This window comes from Psammomys obesus, unplaced genomic scaffold (assembly GCF_907164565.1).
Source record: "Psammomys obesus unplaced genomic scaffold, mPsaObe1.curated_primary_1811, whole genome shotgun sequence".
Taxonomy (NCBI): Eukaryota; Metazoa; Chordata; class Mammalia; order Rodentia; family Muridae; genus Psammomys; species Psammomys obesus.
The window spans coordinates 8,123,271-8,146,350 of NW_026593286.1; the positions used below are offsets into that span (position 1 = coordinate 8,123,271).

The 23,080-nt window shown below is 43.4% G+C and overlaps 1 protein-coding gene across 1 annotated transcript in view; it reads left to right on the forward strand.

Annotated features, from left to right (window-relative positions):
- Dner (delta/notch like EGF repeat containing) overlaps positions 1–23,080 on the forward strand; it is a 281,432-nt gene that overhangs the window by 117,382 nt on the left and 140,970 nt on the right. The window contains exon 5 of the mRNA XM_055616991.1: positions 15,260–15,405. Within this exon, the coding sequence (XP_055472966.1) occupies positions 15,260–15,405 (146 nt within the window). The remainder of the gene's footprint in view (positions 1–15,259; positions 15,406–23,080) is intronic.

The following is a 23,080-nucleotide window of genomic DNA, read 5'->3' on the forward strand; positions in this document are numbered from 1 at the left end:
CGTAACCGTAACCGTAACCGTAACCGTAACCGTAACCGTAACCGTAAGCGTAACCGTAACCGTAAGCGTAACCGTAAGCCTGAAGCAGGTAGAGTGACCTGGCAGTGGCGGAGGCTTTTACACCTCCGAGCTTACTCCCAGGATACTTCCTCTAGCAAGGCCGCACTACCCTACTGTCCCCTAGCAGTGCCACAAATGGGGACCAAGTGTCCAATGCCTGAAGCTTCACGTTCAAACCACTGTAAACCTTCAAGTGAAATCCCCAAACTGGGGACCAAGCATTTAAAGACGGGAGCCTGGGGGGAGACGGTCCACACTGAAACCTTAACACTTAGGCTCGTACGGTTATGTACTGCATGTTTCTCAGTCTTCATTCCAACTACTTAATGTCTGCTATGATCTAAACACCTGCTTGGCTCTGGCAACAGAACTGTGAGCATCTGATTTCACGTTCGTGGATCTTGTTTCAGTGGGGCAGCAGGTATTGGGGAAACAATAAGTCAACCAAACAGACAGTTGTACCTATGATCATTATGCTGTCCCATGGATATGTAGTCGATAAACAAGGCAAATATAATCTTGATGTGAGGATCCTACCCCCAGAAAGGTAACAAAGTTGACATGGTAACCAGGCAATGGGGCACTCTGAGGTAGACTAACTCTTTGAAGCAAAAAGTAGGAGGTGCATATGTAAGTGCCCCCGAGGCTGGAGAGAACATATAATATCAGAGAAAGTACAAGGCTAGAAGATTAGGGCTCAACGAAGAGACAGGAAAGTGGGAGAGCTATGATAGATATCAGACACATATTCTGTTGTAGAGGCTGTTAAGTTGTTTTTTTTTTTTTTTTTTTATGGCAATATGGAGCTACTACAGGCAAGGAGCTGGAAGACATAGTCATCTTGATCTAGAATCCCCACTAAGGTCTGTACATTTAACTCTTCAGAGGAAAAAAAAAACATTGCTAAACAAAGTGATTTCAGACTTCTCATCTAGGCATGTGATGGTAACAAGGGCTGGGGCCTAAGTTACAGTTTATTGAATGGGCACTGTAAGCAAATCTGGGCATTTATAAGCCAGACAGAAGATGGGCTGAGTGGTGCTGCGATGGCCTTAATATCAACTTGATAACCCAGAATCAACTGGGAATACAGTCTCAGGGGGACATTGTTGCCACTGGTTAGCCTGTGGTATGTGTGTGGGGGATTATTTTAAATTAAGTAAATTAAGGTATCTTAAGTTAACAATTAAGTGGAAAACCCAGCCCACTGTTGATGGCATCATTTCCTAGGCAGGGGGTTCTGAACTATGGGTGAGTAGAGAAATGGAATTGAGTACAAGCAAGCAAGCAAGCAAGCAAGCAAGCAAGCAAGCAAGCAAGCAGCACATTCATCTCCCTCTGCTTTTTATTGTGGTATGATTTGACTATCTGGATTTTTTTCCTTGACTCCCTTACAGAGATGGATATAAGCTGGAGGCATATCCTGAAGTTAAACCTCTTTCTCCCACAAGTCCCTTTTTGTCAAAGTGTATATCATGGCCACTGAAGTGAAACTAGGGCAGGGTGAGCCCTTTCTGGAGCCCCTGCAAGTGGAGGAGATAGGGAAGGCTGCTGGGAGCCTCTTAAGGCACGAGCTGAAGAGTGGGGCAGCCCCCATGAAGTGAAAGAAAATAACCCATGGAATCAGACTCGCCGTTCTACCTCGCATTGTTTTCCTCCCTCAAAGCAGGGTGTACCATGAGTGCTTCACGGCAATACACCAGTTAGTTCTATTTTTAGCATAATAAATTCATGCATTAAAAAAAGTTGTTGGTCAGAACTCAAGAGCCCACAGCTTTCCAGCTAGAAATCTCACCAAATACTTAAGACATTCAGGGACCTTCTTTCATAAGACTTTGAAGTTACCAAACAGCCTGGTAGGTGACTGCTTTTACTTTGGATTTTGAGTTTGAAGGAGAGCAGAGAGCTATAAATAGAGCTAAGGCCACCAAAAGATCATGCTCAGGATGCTTCTAAGGACCCCAAAAGCAAACATGTCAATCAACAGCCTTTTGAGGAAGCTCATCTGTAAACCCAATTCCCTGACTACGCTTGTGAAGTCACCTTCAACCCAATTAAGTGTGCATTTATCATCTCCCTCCCATCAGCACAGAGAAGTGATTAATTACTTTGGCATTCACAGTAATGCCATTAATGGAGAAGCATTCATTAACTGGACATGGTGGCTGTTTTGTATGAGTGCTACAGTGATTTAACAAGTGACTTACTAGGATTTGATGAGTTCAAATTGCATGAATGGGAGATTAAACGATATATAATTCTGACTGATTGTAAGAGAATGATCAAACATTGAAAAATAGATTATATACACGAAGAATTTCAATTGTACATTCTCCATGAGCCAACAAAATTTCAAAGGAAAATACAAATTGATTTCCATGTTCTGCTAATGAGTTCTTGGGACTGGCATTTTAAAAAGATGTTCAATTCTGATGTGTTTTTCATGTACAATGAGAAATGGAGATCATTCACATGCTTAAATGGAGATTATTTAATGCCAGAAACAGGAACATAGATTTGAAAAGACTCATTGTAAAATTTTGCTTCAAATAAGGATTTTATGATTTGAGTATTTTATAATATTACATCTTTTATATTAGTTAATCTTTCTTAAATAGGTTGCTTTTTGTCCTTCATAAAAAATGTCTTTTTAATCCTTTGCTATCCTATGAGTTGTAGCTATGCCTTGTTTATTCGTATAAAGATTTAAAGGGGATTATTCAACCATTGAGTTTATTAGGGCTACTTACAGGGGCATGGATGATGATTCAGAAGCAGCTGTATCATTAAAAACTTACCCTCAGAATGGTAACTTCTGAAAGCTGCATCCCTGGAAGAATTTTTGTGTCTTATAGTTTTATAGGAAGCTTGGCCAGTCAGAGAATTTCCTCTCCCCACTTATTCCTTCTGGCTTATATAACTCTGGGGAGTGGCTTTGTGACTCTTACAAGTTTCAAGAACTTCCTGGGACTTGTGAGTTGTTTACTTCCTGAGTCTTGATTAGCTTCTCTCTAGGATGGAACCATTTTAATTTGCAGGAAAGGATCTTACAGCATTAGTATAAGTTATACTTTGATTTAAACATTATCTTTAAATTCTAAATAGAATTTGTTTTAAAGGGTGAAAAAATCATTAATTTTTTTTTTTTTTTAAATTTCAAAGCCTTGACTTGAAGGGCTGAGTTAAGGGAATATCTCAGTGGCTTTCTATATTCTGGCTCTGCCATTTTCTAAAAGTAGCATACTTTTCTGGAATCTTCTTCTCAGGATTCACATGAGGTTATATTTAGGACCTGCTCTAGTCTCCTTAAATTCATATGTCAAAGTCTAATTTCTAACTGTGTCATCAGGAGAAAAGGGCTTTAGGAGGTGATTAGGTTGTGAGGGTAGAGTCTTCATAAATGTGATTAATATTCTTGCAAAGGAGTAGTTGTCACCCAGAAATTCCTTACCTCTTCCACTGGAAGACACAGTGAGAAGATGGCCATTGATGAACCCAGAGATAGCTTTCACAACACACCAGCTTGATTGGCCCCTTGAACTTCCCAGAGAGATTAGTTTTTCTAATTTCAAAGTTAATATCCAATACTAGTTTCTCCAGAAGCCCAAATATGCACACCTCATTTTACATAGATATTGTTTGTTCGTGTTGCTGTTGATGATGGTGGTACTGCTGATGGGGCTGATGCTATGGAGGTAATGATGATGGTGGTTATTATGATGGTAATGATGACAATGATGATTTATAAATTCTTTATCTATTTGTGGTATATTAAATCTTTGCTCACATTAAGACTTACTATCAAAACAGCTATCCAGAAATAGGTGTTATTATTTCTGTTTCAGAAAGGAGTCTAAGATGTACATGTTACTTAACTTTTTTCTCATCTTCCAGGTCTCCGAGAAGGTGAGCCACTCTGATAATCATTGTGTTTTGTATATTACAAAGAGTAGAAAGAGAGGATGTGATGGAATTAGTATTTTGTTCATATGAGAAAGGTAGCTATTCAGATAGCTACCATAGTAGAATGGTACAAGAGACAATATTTCAATTCAGAGAAATTGCTACCTGATACAGCCTTGGGAAAAGGAGCATTATAGCATGGGCACTTTTCTGAAAAGAAATTGAGCAAAAACACAGCTTTTGAGACTAGCCTCAAGTTGCTGTGGCATTCTAATTTAGGAAGGACTCTTCATTCGTACATTTTTGTTGATTTTTAAAGCCTATTTCTGAACATTGCATTTTCAGAGTTTTCTGTAGGTTAGGGGATCCTTAGAAGGAAGATAGTGGTAAACTTTGCTGTATATGACAGCACTATGTATTGAGAATAAACCTTTTTCAGGGTATAGCAAGTTAATTGTACTATTTTCCTAGAAAGTCTTTATTTTTTCTATTAAAGCAAAATAGTAATATGTAATTTCCATAGTCATTTGGTTAGGTGTGACTCATTTGATGATTTAGAAGAATAAGAAAGTCAAAATAATGGCTGATGTTTACATGCCATTGTGTCTCCTAATTCAGGAAGCATATTTGGCTATCTTAGTGGTTCTCAACCTGTGGATTGCAACTCCTTTGGGGGTTGAACAGCCCTTTCACAGGGGTCACATATCAAATATCCTGCATATCAGATATTTCCATTGCAATTCATAACAGCAGCAAAATTATAGTCATGAAGTAGCAATGAAAATAATTTTGTTGTTGGGATCACCACAACATGAGGAATTATATTAAAGGGTTGCAGCATTAGGAAGATTCAGAAACAGGCTAGATCTTGCTTAGCAATCCACAGAAAAATGAAATATTCTGTATGAGAAAACTGTCACCCCCAGGAAACTTCCTTCTTTTAGTATTGTTATGCCCAGTTCGTGAGACCCCCCAAAGACCATCAGGAATTGACTTCACTGCAAACACATGAGGGTTTATTCAATACAAGCTTGAGCCAGGGTCACAAAACTTCCTGCTGAAGCAGGAGGAGTGCAGCCCTGAGGTCTAAGGGAACAAGGTTTTTAAAGGGCAAAACAGCAAGCAGGGGACGGAGTAAGGGAAATTGACTTTTGGAATGATTGGTTTACTTTAGGCACCGAGACCATAATCGGTCCTCACCTGGACTTCTGGGGGATACCTGATCACGAGCAATGCCTGGAATGTGCTGATTAGCTGTTGCTAGGCAAGAAGAGCAATTAGCATACTCTGTGGTCACAAGCTAAGGGCCATCTGCCTCATACCTGTGGCCAGGAAACGGTATCTCTTAAGTGCAGGAAGGAATGTGAGCCTGATTACTCCCTGTAGTGGGCCGGACAAGTCTCAATTAACCCAGGCCTTTGTCTAAACTTTTATCCAGGACCTCAGTCATGCTGCCCTAAGACTCTAATTTTAAACTTTGGACCTCTCAGTATCAAAACTGTCATGAGCGCTTAATTATGCCGGAGGACTTTAACTGAGACACCACAAAGGGCGTCAAGGTATTTATTGATAAAAGCCAACGCCAGAATGATTTTTGAGTGCTACTTTAATCACACAAATCACACAGATATCTAAGAATTGCATAGCACATTATACATCTTATGGGGAACACAACCTGGCCACAGGTACAGGCTTGGACACTTTTGCCTCCGGCTTTGGGTGTCTTCTAGGCCCTGGAACTTTGAAGTTCCAGCTGGACCTCAGACGCATCTTCTGATGACTTGATGGGCCTCGGAGCTTCTTTGCTCTGGCCTGGCCTCAGATACAAAGGAAGCTGCAGTTGCTCAGGAGCCGCCTTCCAGGGCCTGTCTGATAAGGTGGTCCTTTCAGAACCGGTTTGTTAAGGTGGTCTGGGCTTTTCAAGCAGCCGTTCAGGAATTGGCTGGGTATTGGTGGTCTATCAGCTTCCTTATCATGAGTCTAGCCTGTCACACCTGAGTGGGCTCAGGCTCCAGTTTTTATACATTTTTGGGGGGCATCTCTTGGCTCATCGTTCTTTCACACGTACGCACACACGCACGCACACACACGTCAGCTGCCTTAAGAGCGTTACTTAATTACTATTACTACAAATGTCTTCTTATCTATCCTTGACAGCTCTGCTGTCTTACAGGCTCTCAATGTCTTAGGGGCGTTGCCGTTGCCCAGTCACTGTCACCAAAAATGTCTCTTAACTTTGCTCCTGACAGCTCTGCTGTCTTACAGGCTCATTACGAAAACTCAAAAGTGTGCCAGGGGATGTGGCGGTTTGTAGAGTGCTTGACCAGCACGCACAAAGCCCTGGGTTGGCTCCCTAGCCCCCAACGCAGTGGATGTGGCGGTGTGGGCCTATGATACCAGCACACTGAAGGCGAAGGCCACGGGACTGCAAGTACAGAGCCATCCTTGACTACCGAGGGGAGGCCAATGGTTGCCTGAACACAACACAAAACAAACGGCAACAACCAACAGTGGCCACCAGCCTTTTAGGTGGAAACTGACGAAAAACTTTGTGTAGAGAAGATAAAAAGATGGCTCCCAGGTTCTTCACTGGGTGTGGCACAACTATATTAGCACATGGGGGGCGTTTTTTTGAAAGAGCTTACTCAGCACCTCCTGCCAATTTACCCCCTGGCCTGGATTTCATTCTACATGAAAGGGTACTGAAGAGCAGCTGAATTCCTGTGGCCAGAGGGTGTTAGGTTGTCTTGTTTTGGTAGCCCTGAACCTGGACTTGCCTGGAGCTCACATCCAGAAGCAAGCTCTTTCTTTGCTTCTGGCCCGACACTGTCTAAAGACCTGATTTCTTTGGTGCTGTTGCCCAGTCTCCAAGTCTTAGGTCACAGATGCAGGCAGAACACTTCCCAATTTATTATGCTTTTCACTAACTCCTTCCTGTGTATGGAACAAGACATGGTCATTGTGAAATGGCTTTCTCAGTGTCCGAGTTAATGCCCAAAGCCCTAGGTCCGCAGCTAAAAGCTGCTGTTTGAAAACCTCCATGCTTTGAGACTTTCCGAGTTCAGAAAAGTATTTATATAGGTTATAGGTTTGTGCCAAATGACTCCAAGCCTTAATAGGCAAACTTAGTGCAGTCTATTTTGAGCACCCACAGCTTGAGAATTTTTGGTCGGAATTTTTATTTTCCATGTACGCCTTCCCTTTAAGAGGAAGGAAAATGATCTTGAACCAAATGACTGAAGTGAGATGTGCAAATCCCCTTTGCTATTAATCCCAATGAGGTGTTAACTACAAAGTCCATTTAAGACTCTTTAGCATTAGCCTTAGAGAAGAAGGCAGTAAAATAAACAGTTAATGGCCTGAAGCCAGCCATTCCTTGCACTTTAATTGATGCTTGACCACTGCATTCCAAGGATAATGGCTGGGCCCTCCTTCACTTCTCATTTGCACCAAGGGAGACTGTGTAAGAGGCCTTGTAATGATTGGAGAACGCTTTCTTACTGTGTTAATGAGCACCCCTAGGCATCTGCAAGAGCAGACTGTGTGCATTTGTGTTGGGAGGATGGGGAGGCAGGAGAGGAGAAATGGGGGGAGGGAGGTTAGGGGAAGCCCAAATTTTATTTGTCATCCTAACTAGTACTTGGGGGTGTTAATGGATCCCTGGATAGCCTTTGTAGAGTTGCCTTCATTATGGTTTTAGACCTCAGTTGGGAAATCATCCAGCCATATTCCAGATAGAAACAAGCTACTCAACATCTGTTTTCCTCCAAGCTCTGCAGAGAATGTGAGACCCACCCCCACCATGGGCCAAAGTTTCCCTCTAATAATACGGTCACAGTTCCAACATCATGTAGTTCTCCATGCTTCCTAAGAAATCTCATTGTGGGACAAGGTAGCTCACACCTGCAGTTCTAGTACCCAAGAGCCGAGACAGGAAGATTGCTGTGAATTCAAAGCTAGCCTGGGAACATCAGAGAGCTTGTCTCCAAAACTCAAGCAAAACATACAAGCAAATTATCTAGCAGACCAAAATCCAAACCACCATTCATTCCACCAAGAAAGTAAAAAGAAGAAAAAAGAAATAGAAATCCTTTTCTCACCAATTCTTCAATTGAAAACATCTTACAGGAATTTCTCTTTTAGTATGATTATGGCCTGGTGCTGATATGTAACTCAATTTACAGGCTGGGTGTAATGGCATATGCATTTAGTCCCAGCACTTGGGAGGCAGAGACAGGAGGATTTCTGTGAGTTGAAGTCAGTCTTATGTACAAAGTAAACTCCAGGTCAGCCAGGATTACATAGGGAGGCTCTGTCTACCTCCCTCTCCCCCCCCCAAAAAAAACCCCAAACCAAGCAAATAACTCAGTTTGCTAACAGATATCATTTCTGGTCTTGGTACAGAGTCTAGATGACTCCAAGTTTACATAAACCCTCAGAGTCCCAACTACCCATGTCATGTATCTGACCATCAGCTTTGACTGGCCCATTGAGGTGGAAGCTAGAGCTCTATTTGTACATTCCAAAAGGATTCACTTAATATAAGCCACAGGGATATTAGGTTGAAACACAAAGGTGGGCAATAAACAGCTATTTTGGGAGTTAGCAGCAGCTCAAGATACAACATTGCAACTCTCTACAATCATTGAGGTTCTAATAGGTCTCTCAGCCATGTAGGGTCTTTAATGTGGGAACTACAGTTCATAATATGTTGATTTCATATCATCGAGGATGGAAAAGTCATGCCATGTATTCTGAGTTTCTTCTAAGTACACTAGCCGTGTCTGTCTGTGAAAGGGATCATCCCGGCTTCTAGCAGCCCTCAAATGATTATTCCAACCCCAAAGAGCATCTTTTTCCGTTGTAGAGAATTCTGTTTCATTTCAGGTTCTTCCTGCTGCAGGGTACAGTTTCTGCCCTGGGTATGTGGCATTTTTTGAGGGATCCTTTTCTTTCTTAGCTACTGTTTGATGGAAAAATTGGACAGTACTGCTCTCACTCTCAGGTATTCTATGCATTTCCCCTAGACATTGTCAAAGGGAGGTGCAAAAACTCAGTGAATTTACCCTCCCCTCCTGGAAGAGCAACTAGCCACTGTTCTCATCACATGCACACAGGCTCTTGCACATGAGCTACTCATCAGAGTGAGTTCAGTTTAGGAGACTGCAGAACATAACTGGGAGTGGTGCAGCCCCAGGTATCCTGATGATGCAAGGGAGTTTGTGACGACTACTTGGGTTTTGTGTGGGTGTATGTTCAAGTGTAAAGGTGAGTCCACGTGTGAACACACTTATGCGGGATTTGTTCATGTGTGTATTCTTATATGTATGTGTGGAGACCAGAGGTTGATGTAAGTTGTCCTCCTTAGTTGCTCTCATTTTTTTCCATTTTATTTTAGATGTTTTGCCTGCGTATATGATGTCTGTGTAACACATGTATGCAGTACCTAGGGAGGCCAGAAGAGAGGGCACGGATGCTCTGAGACTAGACGCAGATGTTTGTGAGCCTCCTTGTGGGTGTTGAAATCCTCAGCCAGAGCAGCCATTGCTATCAATCCCCACGTCATCTCTCCAATCCCAATTGTTGTTGTTGTTCTTCTTTTTTGAGACAATCTTTCAGTGAATCTGGAATTCATTGCCTTAGCTAGACTGGTTGGACAGCAAGCACCATGGACCATCTCATATCTCCTCCCCAGGGTGGGGTTTACAGACAGAATCTCCATAGCTTGCTTTCCCCTGCCCCCCTTTTAAAAATTTTTAAAATTCATTCATTTTTTTAAAATTAATTACACTTTATTCACTTTGAAGGCAGCTGTAGCCCCTTCCCTCATCCCCTCCCAATCCCACCCTCTATCCTTCATCTCCTCCCATGCCCCTCCCCAAGCCTACTGATGGGGGAGGTCCTCCTCCCCTTCCACCTGATCCTAGCCTATCAGGTCTCATCAGGAGACTGCATTGTCTTTCTCTGTGGTCTGGTAAGGCTGCTCCCCACCTCAGAGGGAGGAGATCAAAGAGCCAGCCACTGAGTTCATGTCAGAGACAGTCCCTGTTCCCTTACTAGGAAACCCACTTGGAGGCTGAGCTGCCATGGGCTACATCTGTGCAGGGGTTCTAGGTTATCTCTCTGCATGATCCTTGTTTGGAGTATCAGTCTCAGAAAAGACCCCTGTGCCCAGATTTTTTGGTTCTGTTGCTCTCCTTGTGGAGGTTCTGTCCCCTCCAGGTCTTTCTATCTCCCCCTTGTTTCATAAGATTCCCTGCACTCTGCCCAAAGTTTGGCTATGAGTCTCAGCATCTGTTTTGATATACTGCTGGGTAGAGTCTTTCAGAGGCCCTCTGTGGTAGGCTCTTGTCCTTTTACCTGTTTTCTCCTTCTGATGTCCATCCTTTTTGCCTTTCTGAGTGAGGATTGATCCTCTTACCCAGGATCCTCCTTCTTCCTTAGCTTCTTTGGGTGTACAGATTTTAGTATGTTTATCCTATATTATATGTCTAATATCCACTTATAAGTGAGTATATACCATGTATGTCTTTCTGCTTCTGGGATACCTCACTCAGGATGTTCTTTTCTAGTTCCCACCATTTGCCTGCAAATTTCATGATTTCTTCGTTTTTAATTGCTGAGTAGTATTCCATTGTGTAAATGTACCACAATTTCTTTATCCATTCCTCAACTGAGGGACATCTGGTTTGTTTCCAGCTTCTTGCTATTACAAATAGCTGCTAAAAACATGGTTGAGCAAATGTCCTTGTTGTATACTTGAGCATCTTTTGGATATATGCCTAGGAGTGGTATAGCTGGATCTTGAGGTAGCACTATTCCTAATTGTCTGAGAAAGCACCAGATTGATTTCCAAAGTGGTTGTAAAAGTTTACATTCCCACCAGCAATGGAGGAGGGTTTCCCTTTCTCCACAGCCTTTCCAGCATGTGTTGTCACTTGAGGTTTTGATCTTAGCCATTCTGATGGGTATAAGCAAAAATCTCAGGGTGTTAGGTGAAACCTCAGGATTGTTTTGATTTGAATTTCCCTAATGACTAAGGATGTTGAGCATTTCTTTATGCTCATATGCTCATATTGAATATGCCATTCGATATTCCTCTATTGAGAATTCTCTGTTTAGCTCTGTTCCCCATTTTTTAATTGGATTCCTTGGTTTGTTGATGGTTAACTTCTTAAGTTCTTTATATATTCTGGATATTAGTCCTCTGTCAGATATAGGGTTGGTGAAGCTCCTTTCCCAGTCTGTAGGCAGTCGTTTTGTTCTGATGACGGTGTCCTTTGCTTTACAGAAGTGTTTCAGTTTCATGATGTCCCATTTACTCCCCCGCCCCCATTTAAAAATGTGTTCTGAACTTAAGGTCTGAAGGCTTACACTGCTAGTGCTTTATAGACAGAGCAGTCTCCTGCCCTCCAGCCCCTCAAATTGCCAGATTTTGTTTTAAAAAAAAAGCCTCTAGTGTAACTTTAAATACAGTGCTTTCTTTCCACACCATACCAAAAAAAATTATAAATATGGGTACCAGAGGAAACTGTTTGCTTAGAAAGACAATTTTTTTCAGTAATTAAAGATGATAGCATGGGCAGTGTGGTTCTCAGGTGGACAGAGCTCAGGGATAGTTAGCTTGTTAGTTTATAGCTAATAGCTAATTCCTACATTTCATTGGGGCAGGTAAAGCTTCATTAATAGTTTAGCAAGGCCTTTAAGGCCCCAACACTCAGAGTTATTAAACATATACAGTGTTCGTTGTTTGGACTTCTCTCTTTCTGAGTTGCACTAAGAATTTCAGACATGTATGGTGAGCACAAGAGCAAACGTCAGTTGCCTGGATTCCAAAAACCTGTGAATAAAATATACTCTGGGAGACTCACATGAATTCCTCTCATTCCAAATGCTTGTCACTTCGATGACATTATGGTGTGACTTACATTAATTTTTCTACCAGATCCTTCACTGGAAGCACATGCCTAAATTACTCTGGGGAGTCTTTCCTTTTTTTAAATTATGCATTTGTGTGGGTGTCTGTGTGAGTGTTCGCATATGTGAGTGTAGATGTTCCAGGGTCCAGAGAGCATCTCGGATTCCTGGAGCTGGAATTACAGGCATCTGTGAGCCATGCAATATGGGTGCCGAGAACTGGGCTCAGGTCCTCTGTTAGAGCAGCAAGCACTTTTAACCGCTGAGCCATCTCTTCAGCCCCTGGGAATCTTTTCAAAATCATGTGTGCCAGGATCCTACTACAAATCACAGATTCTTTGGCATGCATATTGGGGTCTGGAAACAATGTGGTTTGGAGAATGTTCTGTAAGATTTTGAGGCTCCTTTTTTTTTTTTATTTCTGGGAACTGACCTCATACTACACATGCTAGGCAATTTCTTCTGCCACTGAGTTCTAGCTCCAGCTTTCTTTCTGCATTGTATTTGTAAGGTCTTTCTAAATTGCCCAGGCTGACCTTGAACTTGTGGTCATTCTACAGCCTCTTCTGGATCTGTGTTTGTAGGCCTATATTGCAAGGCCTGGCTGAAGCTGCTAGTTTCAACATTAGTTAAGGAACAGTGACTCTTGACTGAAAAGTTTAGAGTGACAGAAAGCAAGGGTGACTCGTCTTGGTTCTGTTGGTTCACTTGGCCCCCTCGTTTGTAGAAGTGGGCTCCGTCAGTGCTTATTGAGGAACCAGAAGCAAATTACGTAGAAAACTGCACCTTGTGAACTTTTAACTATGTACCTGACTGAATCACTGCCGACTAAGTGAAGTTACTAGTTGAATAGGATTTTAAAGCATAATCTTTGGAAGAAAGATTATGTAGAACATTATGTGGTCTAATTAGTTACTGAGCAGATGATGTAGATTTTTTTAAATTAGAAGTACTTAATGTGAAAATGTTTTTCATAATGACTGATATCATATTTTTTCTCCATTATTTTATGTGTAAAAATGTTATATGGGATTGAATCTCAGTGTTTATCAGCCACACTTTGTCTACCCAGGGTTATCATAAGTTGATAAGTCAATATTTTGTCCATTCCAATGAGTGCTGTTCTTCAGAGTTTGAATGGAACCATGGGCTGGTCTGATGGCTCATTTGGTGAATGCTTGTTTTAATAGCATATGACTTTGACCCTAGAATCTGTGTAATAAAATCTGGGCATGGTGATTTGTGCTTTTAGTCCCAGATGTGGGGAGGTGGGAACAGCTGGATCCCCGGGGCATGCTAGGCAGCCAACGTAGCCTACTTGGTATGTACTAGGCGAATGAGAGACCTTGCCTGAAAATCAAGGCGGACAGCATCTGAGGAACCACACCTGAGGTTGCTAAAAACCTCCTCACGGAGATGCACTCACATGAATACGCATGTCCTGTACCTGTAAACCACCCCTACCCCTTGGACATAGTATATATTTCATAAGGCATTCTTTTTGGGGTACCATCTTTGCTGCTTTGTCTCTGTGTACCTATCTCTTGACCCCTGTGTTACCCATACCCTTTTCAAGGCTTGTTCTTTGCCACCAAGGAAGCCAGTAAATGTGGTGTCGGAGGAGTCATCTAAGACAAAATAGCCAGGGACTGGTGCACAACGTAAGCTGGTAGACCCGGCCAGTCTCAGCATGGGCTACAAGATGGAGGAAAAGTGATGTGAGATTGGAGCTGGAGCTCAGTGGTCTTCAGAGTGGGAGGAGGAGGAGTATTGTCAGCAAGGGAGAGTGGTACAAGTGTGAGCAGGATGTTTCCTCACAGCGGAACAAACCATCCATTTCCTTCCTCCCTGAAGCCTGTGTACCATAGAAGTGCTGGGCAGAAAGCCACCCACTCCCCACGGACTGAAACACCACCCTACACCAGAAACCAGTTTCTGGTTTCCACTGAGACACCAAATTGACACAGTGTGTTTGGAAAGGTTTGGTCACTATCCTAATCTTGTAGGACATATGGGGAGCTGGTATAGTATCAACAAGACTTGCCTGAATGTTCAGGAACTACAGGAGTGCAGCCCAGAAACTAACTCCTCACAGCTGTGAAGAGTAGTTAGTTCTGAGAGCGGAGGGCCTCATCAAAATTCCTGACAGCCCTCTTGTGCCATCAGGGACTCTGAGAACTGTGGCACCTCGTAACTCCTTTCATTCCCCCAATTCAAGGGCTGCTTCACGCTCTGCCCCACAACTGCCCTCCATTTAGCATTTAAAAGAATGAAAAGTGAACCCAGCATGTCAAGGAACACTTTTAACAAATCTATGGTAATGAGCCTTAGGAATAGGACACAGCACCCCTGGGGTGCAAGGAAGTCTAAATTGAGAACACTCTATTTGGAAGGTTGCTAATTTCTCATCTCCAGAAGCAACGTGTTCTTAAGTGACCATCATTAGGAGGAGGATGCTGGCTGCCACATGGGCCAGGCAGACCCAAGGCATTCCGTTTCTTACCCAGTTTCTTGTTTTACTACAGTGTATTCATAAGAAAATAAATGCAAGTCTGCACCCTGTCCTCATGCCTTGGGGCAGTGAGGGGAATAGATTGTTCAAGGGTTGGCATACGGTAACCAGGAAACCCTTCTGGAACCTGTGTATAGGTCTCTTACCTGACGAAGCCCGTATGAAGTTGTGATATCTGAAGCATAATAGAGAATCTAAATTAAAAATTTCATTACATTAAATCACACATGACTATGAAATGAATATAGTGCTTATACACAAGAATTAACTTTTTGTTTATTCTATCTATCTATCTATCTATCTATCTATCTATCTATCTATCTATCTATCTCCAAAAGCTCTTCCTGTGTGTGTGTGTGTGTGTGCGTGCGTGCCTGCAGAGGCCTGACGCGTCAGACCTCTGGCCCCTGCTGGAGTGGGCTGATGCAAGGTGTGTCCTTCAGAAATTTCCAGAACTTTTGACTATCAGCACGCCCAGGAGGAGGAAGCACGGAGTGACATCTGCATTTTCTCTGTGGGTGAGGACCAGGGTGCACTCAGAACTTGAATTCTAAGATGAAGCACAGAGGTCGGACTGTCAGACAAAGTGTCTCTCACACGACAAGGACAGGGCCGAAACAGGACGATGATGGGTGTGCCTGATGCTTCTCCTCTGGGTCTTTGGCAATTTCCCATGATGCTTGGAGGGACTGTTGCATCTCAAGGTCCCAAGGCCTGTATGGACAGAAGCCATGTACACTATTTATCCCTTCATGTTACTGCATATATCTGACCTTTAGACTGAATTCTGCCCAGGCAAAATTCAGTTTTGTAGGAAGAGTGTTCAGTGAGCTTTCTTACGCTTCCTGTTGTGCTGTTTTCTTCCAGGTTTTGTGAATGATTCCATTGCTAAGTCCATTGTGGCTTTGCGTTTAACTCTGGTGGTGAAGGCTAGCACCTGTGTGCCTGGAGACAGCTACTCGAATGGCTTAGAGTGTTCAGGGAAAGGAAGATGTGTCACGAAGCCGTCGGAGGTAAGGGGACACCTGGTAGTTCTAAATATATATTAATAAAACTAAGCAAATATGTATTTGTATATATATATATGTATGTATATATAGGCAACATATATAGATATACGAGTTTCCATATGATTTTTAAAGCCAATAGAATAAGTTCTAAAAGCATAGATTGATCTTCTTGCATTAGTATGAAGTAGAGGTTTCTTCTGCTAGAACACTCAAGGGAAATGGAGGAGAGTGAAGGTTATCAAAGCCATCTATTTCTCAGGTTTTGAAACTGTGGCAATTCCCTCCTTGGGCTAGTTACAGAAGTGAGAGAACAGCAAGCGAAGGCCTGGACAAGGCTCTCCTCGTCTCTGAGGAACCGGCATTATAAACACTGTGGAGGACCTGAGCCCTGCTCCCCATTTTCTTTGGTATTTGTGGTGCCATGCATTCATTTTCTTGGGCATGGGGCAAGGGCCTGCAGGCCATTTTCTCTTCTGCCTTCTTCTTCCCAGTTATTGACAAGAGTCTAGCTATCAGACCAACAAAAGGCCATGGCAGTCCCCGGGGCCATCATCCCTGAGTCTAGGGCTCCCTTCAAATTTTTTTTGGCAGATAGGCCCTAGGCTCTGCCTGAAGATCCCCCAAAAGGTGACAATGTTATTAATCTGGGTGCCTGTTTCCTTGGGGGCACCCAGTTCTCCCAGCACTCCTTACTTCTGCCTCTAGCATATTAGCATATTCTTGCTTATTTTCCTCTCCGCTTATACCCATGCTTCCACCATTGTAACAGTTAAACAAACGTGGGTTTTCCAGATACCGCAAGATTGCGACTTGTTTTAGATTGATTTCAAGAGGAGAAATAGGTAAAATTTTTTGGATGATGTTATATTTCATAACAGGTGTGAACATTGACGAGTGAAGGGAATGGGACTAACTGACAAAAAGAAGAGGCTTTCAAATATTACTTGTCACACGGAAAATGTACGATTTTTTACTGTTTTAGACATAATATTGCAATTGCTTAGATATGCCATTCTCTGGTAAGATGTTCTCTGGAAGAGGAGGAATGTGGTACGGAATTAAAGTGGAAATGGTAATTTCTGGTGAATCTTAGGAAACTGATATGAGGATAAGCCTGATCCAAAGCCATTATCTCTTCTAGTGAGGAGGAGGAGGAGAGAAAGAGGAGGAGGAGGTGGAGGAGGAGTAACAGAGGGTGGGGCATGAGCAAGCAGTTCCTACAAAGCCAAGATTGTCTTTCATGCCTGCCCTTTCTGAGCAGTCCGCTCCCTTTCCCGAGGGAAGCCTCTTTTAGCAATGCATTTTATGGGGGAAATATAGAAGATACTGAGTGTTCCCTCATGACAGTGAGAGCTGCGCTGACGACTGTAGAAAAAATGAGGAAGTGATGCAGAACCAGGTTGGTAAAGTAGTCCCAGAAGAGAAGAAGAAGGAGAAGTGATGGAAAGTGCCATGGCTTCCTCGTGAACTCGAAGGGAAGATGCACACAGCTCCAATCCTTACTGCCGTCACTGAATTGTTCTGAGGCCTGATTAGTTCTGGAAAAGGCAATGTCAATAAAGAAAAACAAAAACAGAACAACCTATCTCAAATGAGCACTGCCACTCTGGAAGTTTTAAAAATGAATTTTATCTTATTTTTTTAAGAATTCGCTTACAAAGTAACCAATTTCCTGAGGACCTTCTCATAGTACTTCCTTTGTGGTTGATCTGCCTTCCCTGAACCCATCTCCCCATTTTCTGCTGGTACTCTGTCACCCCTCCTCCAACATTCTCATTTTTTCCCTCTCATATCGTATGCATTCTATTACTCATCTACCTCTTTCTTGTTCTCCCTCTCACAGCCTCCTCTCCGGCTTCCCGGCCTCTGCCTGTTCTGCCACACAAACACGCATGCGTAGCAGTCGGAAGCTAGATCCACATGTGAGGGAACATGCAGATCTTGTTTTCCTGAGTCTACACTACCTCGCTTAATAGAATATCCCCCAGTGCCATCCATTTGCTGAAGTTTTGATTTTTGTTAACAGTTGGATATTTCTGTCATGTGTGTGTTTACCACATTTCCATTATGCATCCATCTGTTGACGGGCATCTGGGCTGATTCCATTTCCTGGGCTGTTGTGAACAGAGCAGCGATAAACATGGCTGAGCGAGTATCTCCATGGTAGGGAGCGGGCTGTTTTGTATGCATGAACAGGAATGGCATAGCTGGGTCAGTGACGGATGAAGCGGAAGGCCTCATTTCAGGCTGTTTTCTAATTAATGGCTGGCCCTTTAGGGAAATGTTTAACTCGAAGGCAGTGGTCAGGGTATGGTGACCCGTGGGTAGGCGCCAGGATTGCGGGACTCATATGAGGAAATCCTAGCCAGGAGACTGCTTGCATTCAGATTCATTGAAAAGGCCGGATAGGTATTTAGCACCTGGCAGGTAACCTGGGAAACCTTGGCACACATGGGGTTAAAAAAATACTCAGAAGCCTTGGTGAAAAGTTCGCTGTCATCTTAGCGGATCAGTTCAGAGCAAATACATCTGTGCTGGGGACGATGGCTTCTCCGAAGCTCTTCCATCACTTTGTAGCTTTCTCCTCTTCCAGCTGCTGTCATCTCCCAGCACCAGGTCCACTGCTGAGTGTCACTGCTGTTGGCTTTGCATTTACCCTAAGACTGTTGCAACCAGTGGCTTTATCTGAGCCGTTTTTCATCTGTTTCTACGAGTGTGTACATGTTCATGTGTGTCTGTGAGATGTGAACTTACTATTTGCTTGTGTATGTGGAGGTCAGAAGTCAACCTCAGGTATCCTCCTCAGTCCCTCTCATTTTGATTTTTGAGTCAGGGTCTCTCCCTCTGTCTCTCCCTGGGCTTGGGGCTCACCCATTAAACTAGGCTGGCTAGGCAATGAGCCCCAAGGATCCTGCCTCCATAGGGCTGGGACCACAAGTATATACCACTGTGCATGGCTTTTTATGAAGGTTCTTGAAACTGAACTTGGGTCCACATGCTTGTCCTGAAAACACTTTACAGACTGAACTGTCTCCCAACCCTCTAGCCAGTGATCACCATGCTGCTGAAGAGCTAACTCCATGTGCTATGTTGCTATCTGGATGGAAATGTCTCCTGTAGACAGAGCTTCTAGCTATGGTAAGAATAAGGGAAATAGAAAGGTGGCTGTGTGTGTGTGTGTGTGTGTCTTAAATTGTTGTGACAGCAAGGGACCACTGTCATTGTTTTTCTTTATTGTTCCATAAAGTCAAAGACAGTCCAGCCTTCTACTCCATGCAAGCATCTACGTCATAGCACAAGACAAATAGAACAGTATTTGGTAATTTGGTTTTATTGTTGTAATCATCTTATATTGTTTTATCAGATCATCCATCAAAATAAGAGCAGTTCTGTTATTTCCACCTCGCTTTCACTGAGTAGTTGAACTTATTTCTTTCCTGTCAGATGTACTTTGGTGAGGGACTATTTCTCAATTCCAGGCTACTGGTGGCTGTGGTTGCTCTTCTTAGACATTGCTCTTCCCAGAGGGCCTTTCAGGTATTTGCTCTTACAGAAGCAGGGTGCTTTGTGTTGAGCTCAGGTCTTGTAGAAGAAACTTGACTGTTGGCTACTGATTTCTCTCCTTGAACTTTGTTTCCAAGATTGTCCTGCTAACAGCTGTCACCTTTGATAACTGATCCCTTGATTATATGTATGTATGTGTGTGTGTGTGTGTGTGTGTGTGTGTGTGTGTGTGGTCATGCAGATGTGTGCTTTCACATATAGACACTTGAAGTCAATCTTGGATATCATTCTTCCAGTACTGATATCCACTCTGAGTACTGTCTACTCTGTTTCTTGAGGCAGTGTTTCTCTCTGTCTTGGCGGACCTCACCAAGGGCTGGGCTAGCTAGTCAGTGATTCCCCAGTGAGCTGCCTATTTCTCCATTGCTAATGCTAGCATTATAAATGCTTGTCATCACACCTGTTTTTGTTTGTTTGTTTGTTTTATGTGAGTCCTGGGGATCAAACTCAGGTCCTCATGCTTGTAAGGTAAGCAATTTTATGACTGTACTATCTCCCCAGCTCTCCTTGATCATCTTATAGGCGTTCTTTCAGGAAGGCAGCATGGGCTTTTGAGTGTCTCCTTGGACCCACACAAGATGGTATGGACCTTGTCTCTCAACAGGAAGGGGTTTGTTAGGAACTTCCAACAACGTGGAGCCAATAGGATAGCATAGGAATGAGCTCATGGCACCGTGGAGCCTTGAAACTAGTGGCAGGAGCCTGAACACTGGACGATGCAGAGATAATTGCAGTTGAGTCCCAAGACTGTCTGCTGCAGATCCAGGGTGAACATAGTTTGAAGACCATCTGCTGTCGGAATTCCCTCTGGCTAAGGGACATAAGCCTTTTATTCCAGGCAGGTCTTCTCCTGATCGATGAAGCCCACTCATTGTGGAGAACCATCTGCCTTACTCACAATCTACTGATTTCAAAGGAAATCTCCATTCACAAGCTCATTTTCAGAAGAACCAGAATACGCTCTAGTTGGGTGATGGAAGGGAAGGTAGATTGCAGACCATAGTTCTATGAACAGAGCCCAGAGTGTGTTCACCATCTCTCCTTTCTATTGCTGATTTCATGGGAAATCATGTTTTTGTTCAAGGATTGGCCTATTAATTTCCCCATGGAGTCAATAATGAGCTCAAGACGGGGAAGTGCTTGGGTGGAACAATAACTGTCCTCTTGGTTTCCTACTTGTTGTCTTTGTCTCCATCAGCAGGTAATGGAGTCAGGACTCTGCTTTCAGACAGATGCCTAGAAGTTTCCCTAGCTTAGGCTAGTTTCCCTAGCCTTAGGAATCAATCCACTGTCCTTAGGCTCTGAGGATGGGACCTCAGAGCCACACACGGAGAGAGAACTTAGCTGGAATTGTCCTTGTGTACCATGAGACTATGTCTTAGCTTGCCTCCAGCTGTGGAACTGGAGTCCTGACCTTGAGGTACTCCTCCCCCTCCCTCCCCCACCCCCCTGCCAACTCTTGAGGTAGTCACAGGCTTGTGCTCTCTGGAGTCCTGTCTGACATATGGCTGGACTGAGTTGTTTTTGTTTTTGTTGTTTGTTTGTTTGCTTTTAAGTCACTCTGGTTTACCAGAAATACATCCTTGAATCTTTGACTTCAACCAATGGCTTTATCTACTGCTTGATGGCTTGTTTTCTGACCCAGGTGGGAGACATTACCCCCTTAGGGCCCTGTCTGCCTCATGTCAGCTCCCTTTTCTTTCCACACAAGCTAGTGTTTCTCATTAGAGCTTCCAGGATATTCCTGGCCCTGGGCTTGTTCATGTTTGAGCTCATTTGCACAGAAATGCTGGGAACGCACAAGCAGTGTTTCTAGATTCTGGGCCCCAAGCTTCTCACTCTTATGGCTTTCTCAGATCTCTGTGGTTCTGTTCTTGCTAACGCTGACTTCTCTCTGAAAATTAACCTGTTTTCCTGCCCTCTGGATTCTGTCCTCCCAACTTCCCAACCTAAACTATAACATGGTCTCACAGAACACAAGAACAATTCCAGCTGAGTTCTTTCTCCGTGTGCGGCTCTGACCTTCCAGCCTCAAAGCCTAAAGATATTGGACTGATTGATTCCTAAGGCAAAGAACTAGGGAAACATCTAGGTAACTGTCTGGGAGTTAAGGTTCAGCTCCAAATATTTCTGCTTCTAGAAGTATCATTAAGAAATTTCCTTCAGGTCTGGAGAGCTGGCTCAAAGGTTCAGAGCACTGGCTGGTCTTCCTAAAGGTCCTGAGTTTAATTCCCAGCAACCACTTGGTGGCTCATAACCATCTATAATGAGATATGGTGCCCTCTTTTGGCATGCAGGCACACATACAGGCAGAATATTGTATAAGTAATAAATAAATAAATCTTTAAAAAAAACAAACAAACCAGTGCTGCATGCCTGTAATCCTAGCACTCAGGGAGGCAGAGGCAGGTAAATCTCTGTAAGTTTGAGGCCGGCCTGGTCTGCAAAGCGAGTCCAAGACAGGGAAGGCTACACAGAGAAACCCTGTCTCTAAAAAAATAAAACAAAACAAAAAAGGAAGTTTATTTCTAGTTTGGTAGTATTTTCCTTATCTTTCAAGGCATGGCGCTTTTGATTTGCTGTTATGTTTTTATACATCTGCCATGATTTACACCCAACCCTGGGTTCTTGAGTGCCTGCCTAGTGCCTAGGCTTCCTTAGGTTCTGTGGGGACACAGATCAGATCTAGAAAGACACGGCCTGGATGTCGAGAAGGAGCCAGAAGGCCTTGGAAGAGTTACTGATGAAGTAGAGCAAGCGTGGAGAACTTTGCAAGTGTTCCATGAGAGCCCAGGGAAATGTCTGTGATAGGCCTGAGGTTACATACAGGGTGTGGGGTGCACCCCCACAGTCTGTGATGAAGGGTTCCCTCACACTAGCATCCAGTACAACAAGCACCACAGCCCCCTGCATGGTGGGAGCTGCTGTAGGACAATGAGCTGAACAAGGATAAGAAATCTAAGAGCAGAAATGTGATGGGGGACCAGTTCTTTAAGCTTTGCGGGAGATGTGTAAAATCAGGTCTAAACTTAACAAAAATATGGATACTGGCAAACAAATGGTGAGTTTTGAAAGAGCCAGAAGAAAAGACTCGCTAGTTGAAGACTCACAGTTCGCAGGACCCAGAAAGTTTTAGACACCAGTGACAATTTTAAACATTCCAGCCCGTTCCCCACTGTTTCAGAAGGAAACAGGTCAGAATGGTTGAGCCTGAGAACACTTTGATGTTGTTCTCCTGTTGGCTGGAAACCATTGCCATGTGTGACCCTCTCTGCAGGAGGTGATGGCATGTGTGAAGAAGAGCAGACAGAGATGTCAGAGTCACTTACCGTCACCGATCTAAGTGCGAACTCTTCTACTTTAGTGCAAGGCAGAGGCCCTCACGAGACCTCGAGGAAAAGGGCACTGTGACCTGGCAGGGTTGTGAGAAAGCAATAGGACTCATGATGAAGGAGTAGCGTGCTTTTAGCATCCAAGACTAGCTGGCTGCCAATCACTAGAATGCAGAAGAACCTTGACACTTTTAGTTTAGTGTGCAAAGGGGTCAGATCCCCAAGGTTCTGCCAGAACTCTGGAGACATTTCTACTTGAAGTGGGGAGCAAGATACAATCAGAAAGGGTGCTAAGAGAAATCATGGTACCACGTGCCTGATGAACAAGTTAATAGGTGATGCGTTATAGAAAAAAAAAAGAGAGACTTACTGTTATTTTAAGACAGTGTTCTTATAAAGCGGGAAACCAAGTGTTTGTTTGTTTGTTTCTATGCAGAGTAACTTAAAAACAGGGCTCATTAAAAACTTTGAGCCTGGGCCAGGGACATGACTCCGAGAGTAAAATGAGTGCTGGGCAAGACTTGAGGACTTGTGTTCAAATCCCCAGTACCCACAAAAGAAGCTGAGGGTGTTAGTGTGCACCTATAATCCCAGTGCTGGTGAGAGAGAGAGATTCCTGGGCCTGCTGACCAGCCAGTCTCATTCAGTTGGCAAGCTCTAGGTTCAGGGAGAGAACTTATCTCAAAAAAAAAAAAAAAATACAGATGATCTCTGGCCTACATATACATGATTTCACACACACACACACACACACACACACACACACACACACACACACACAC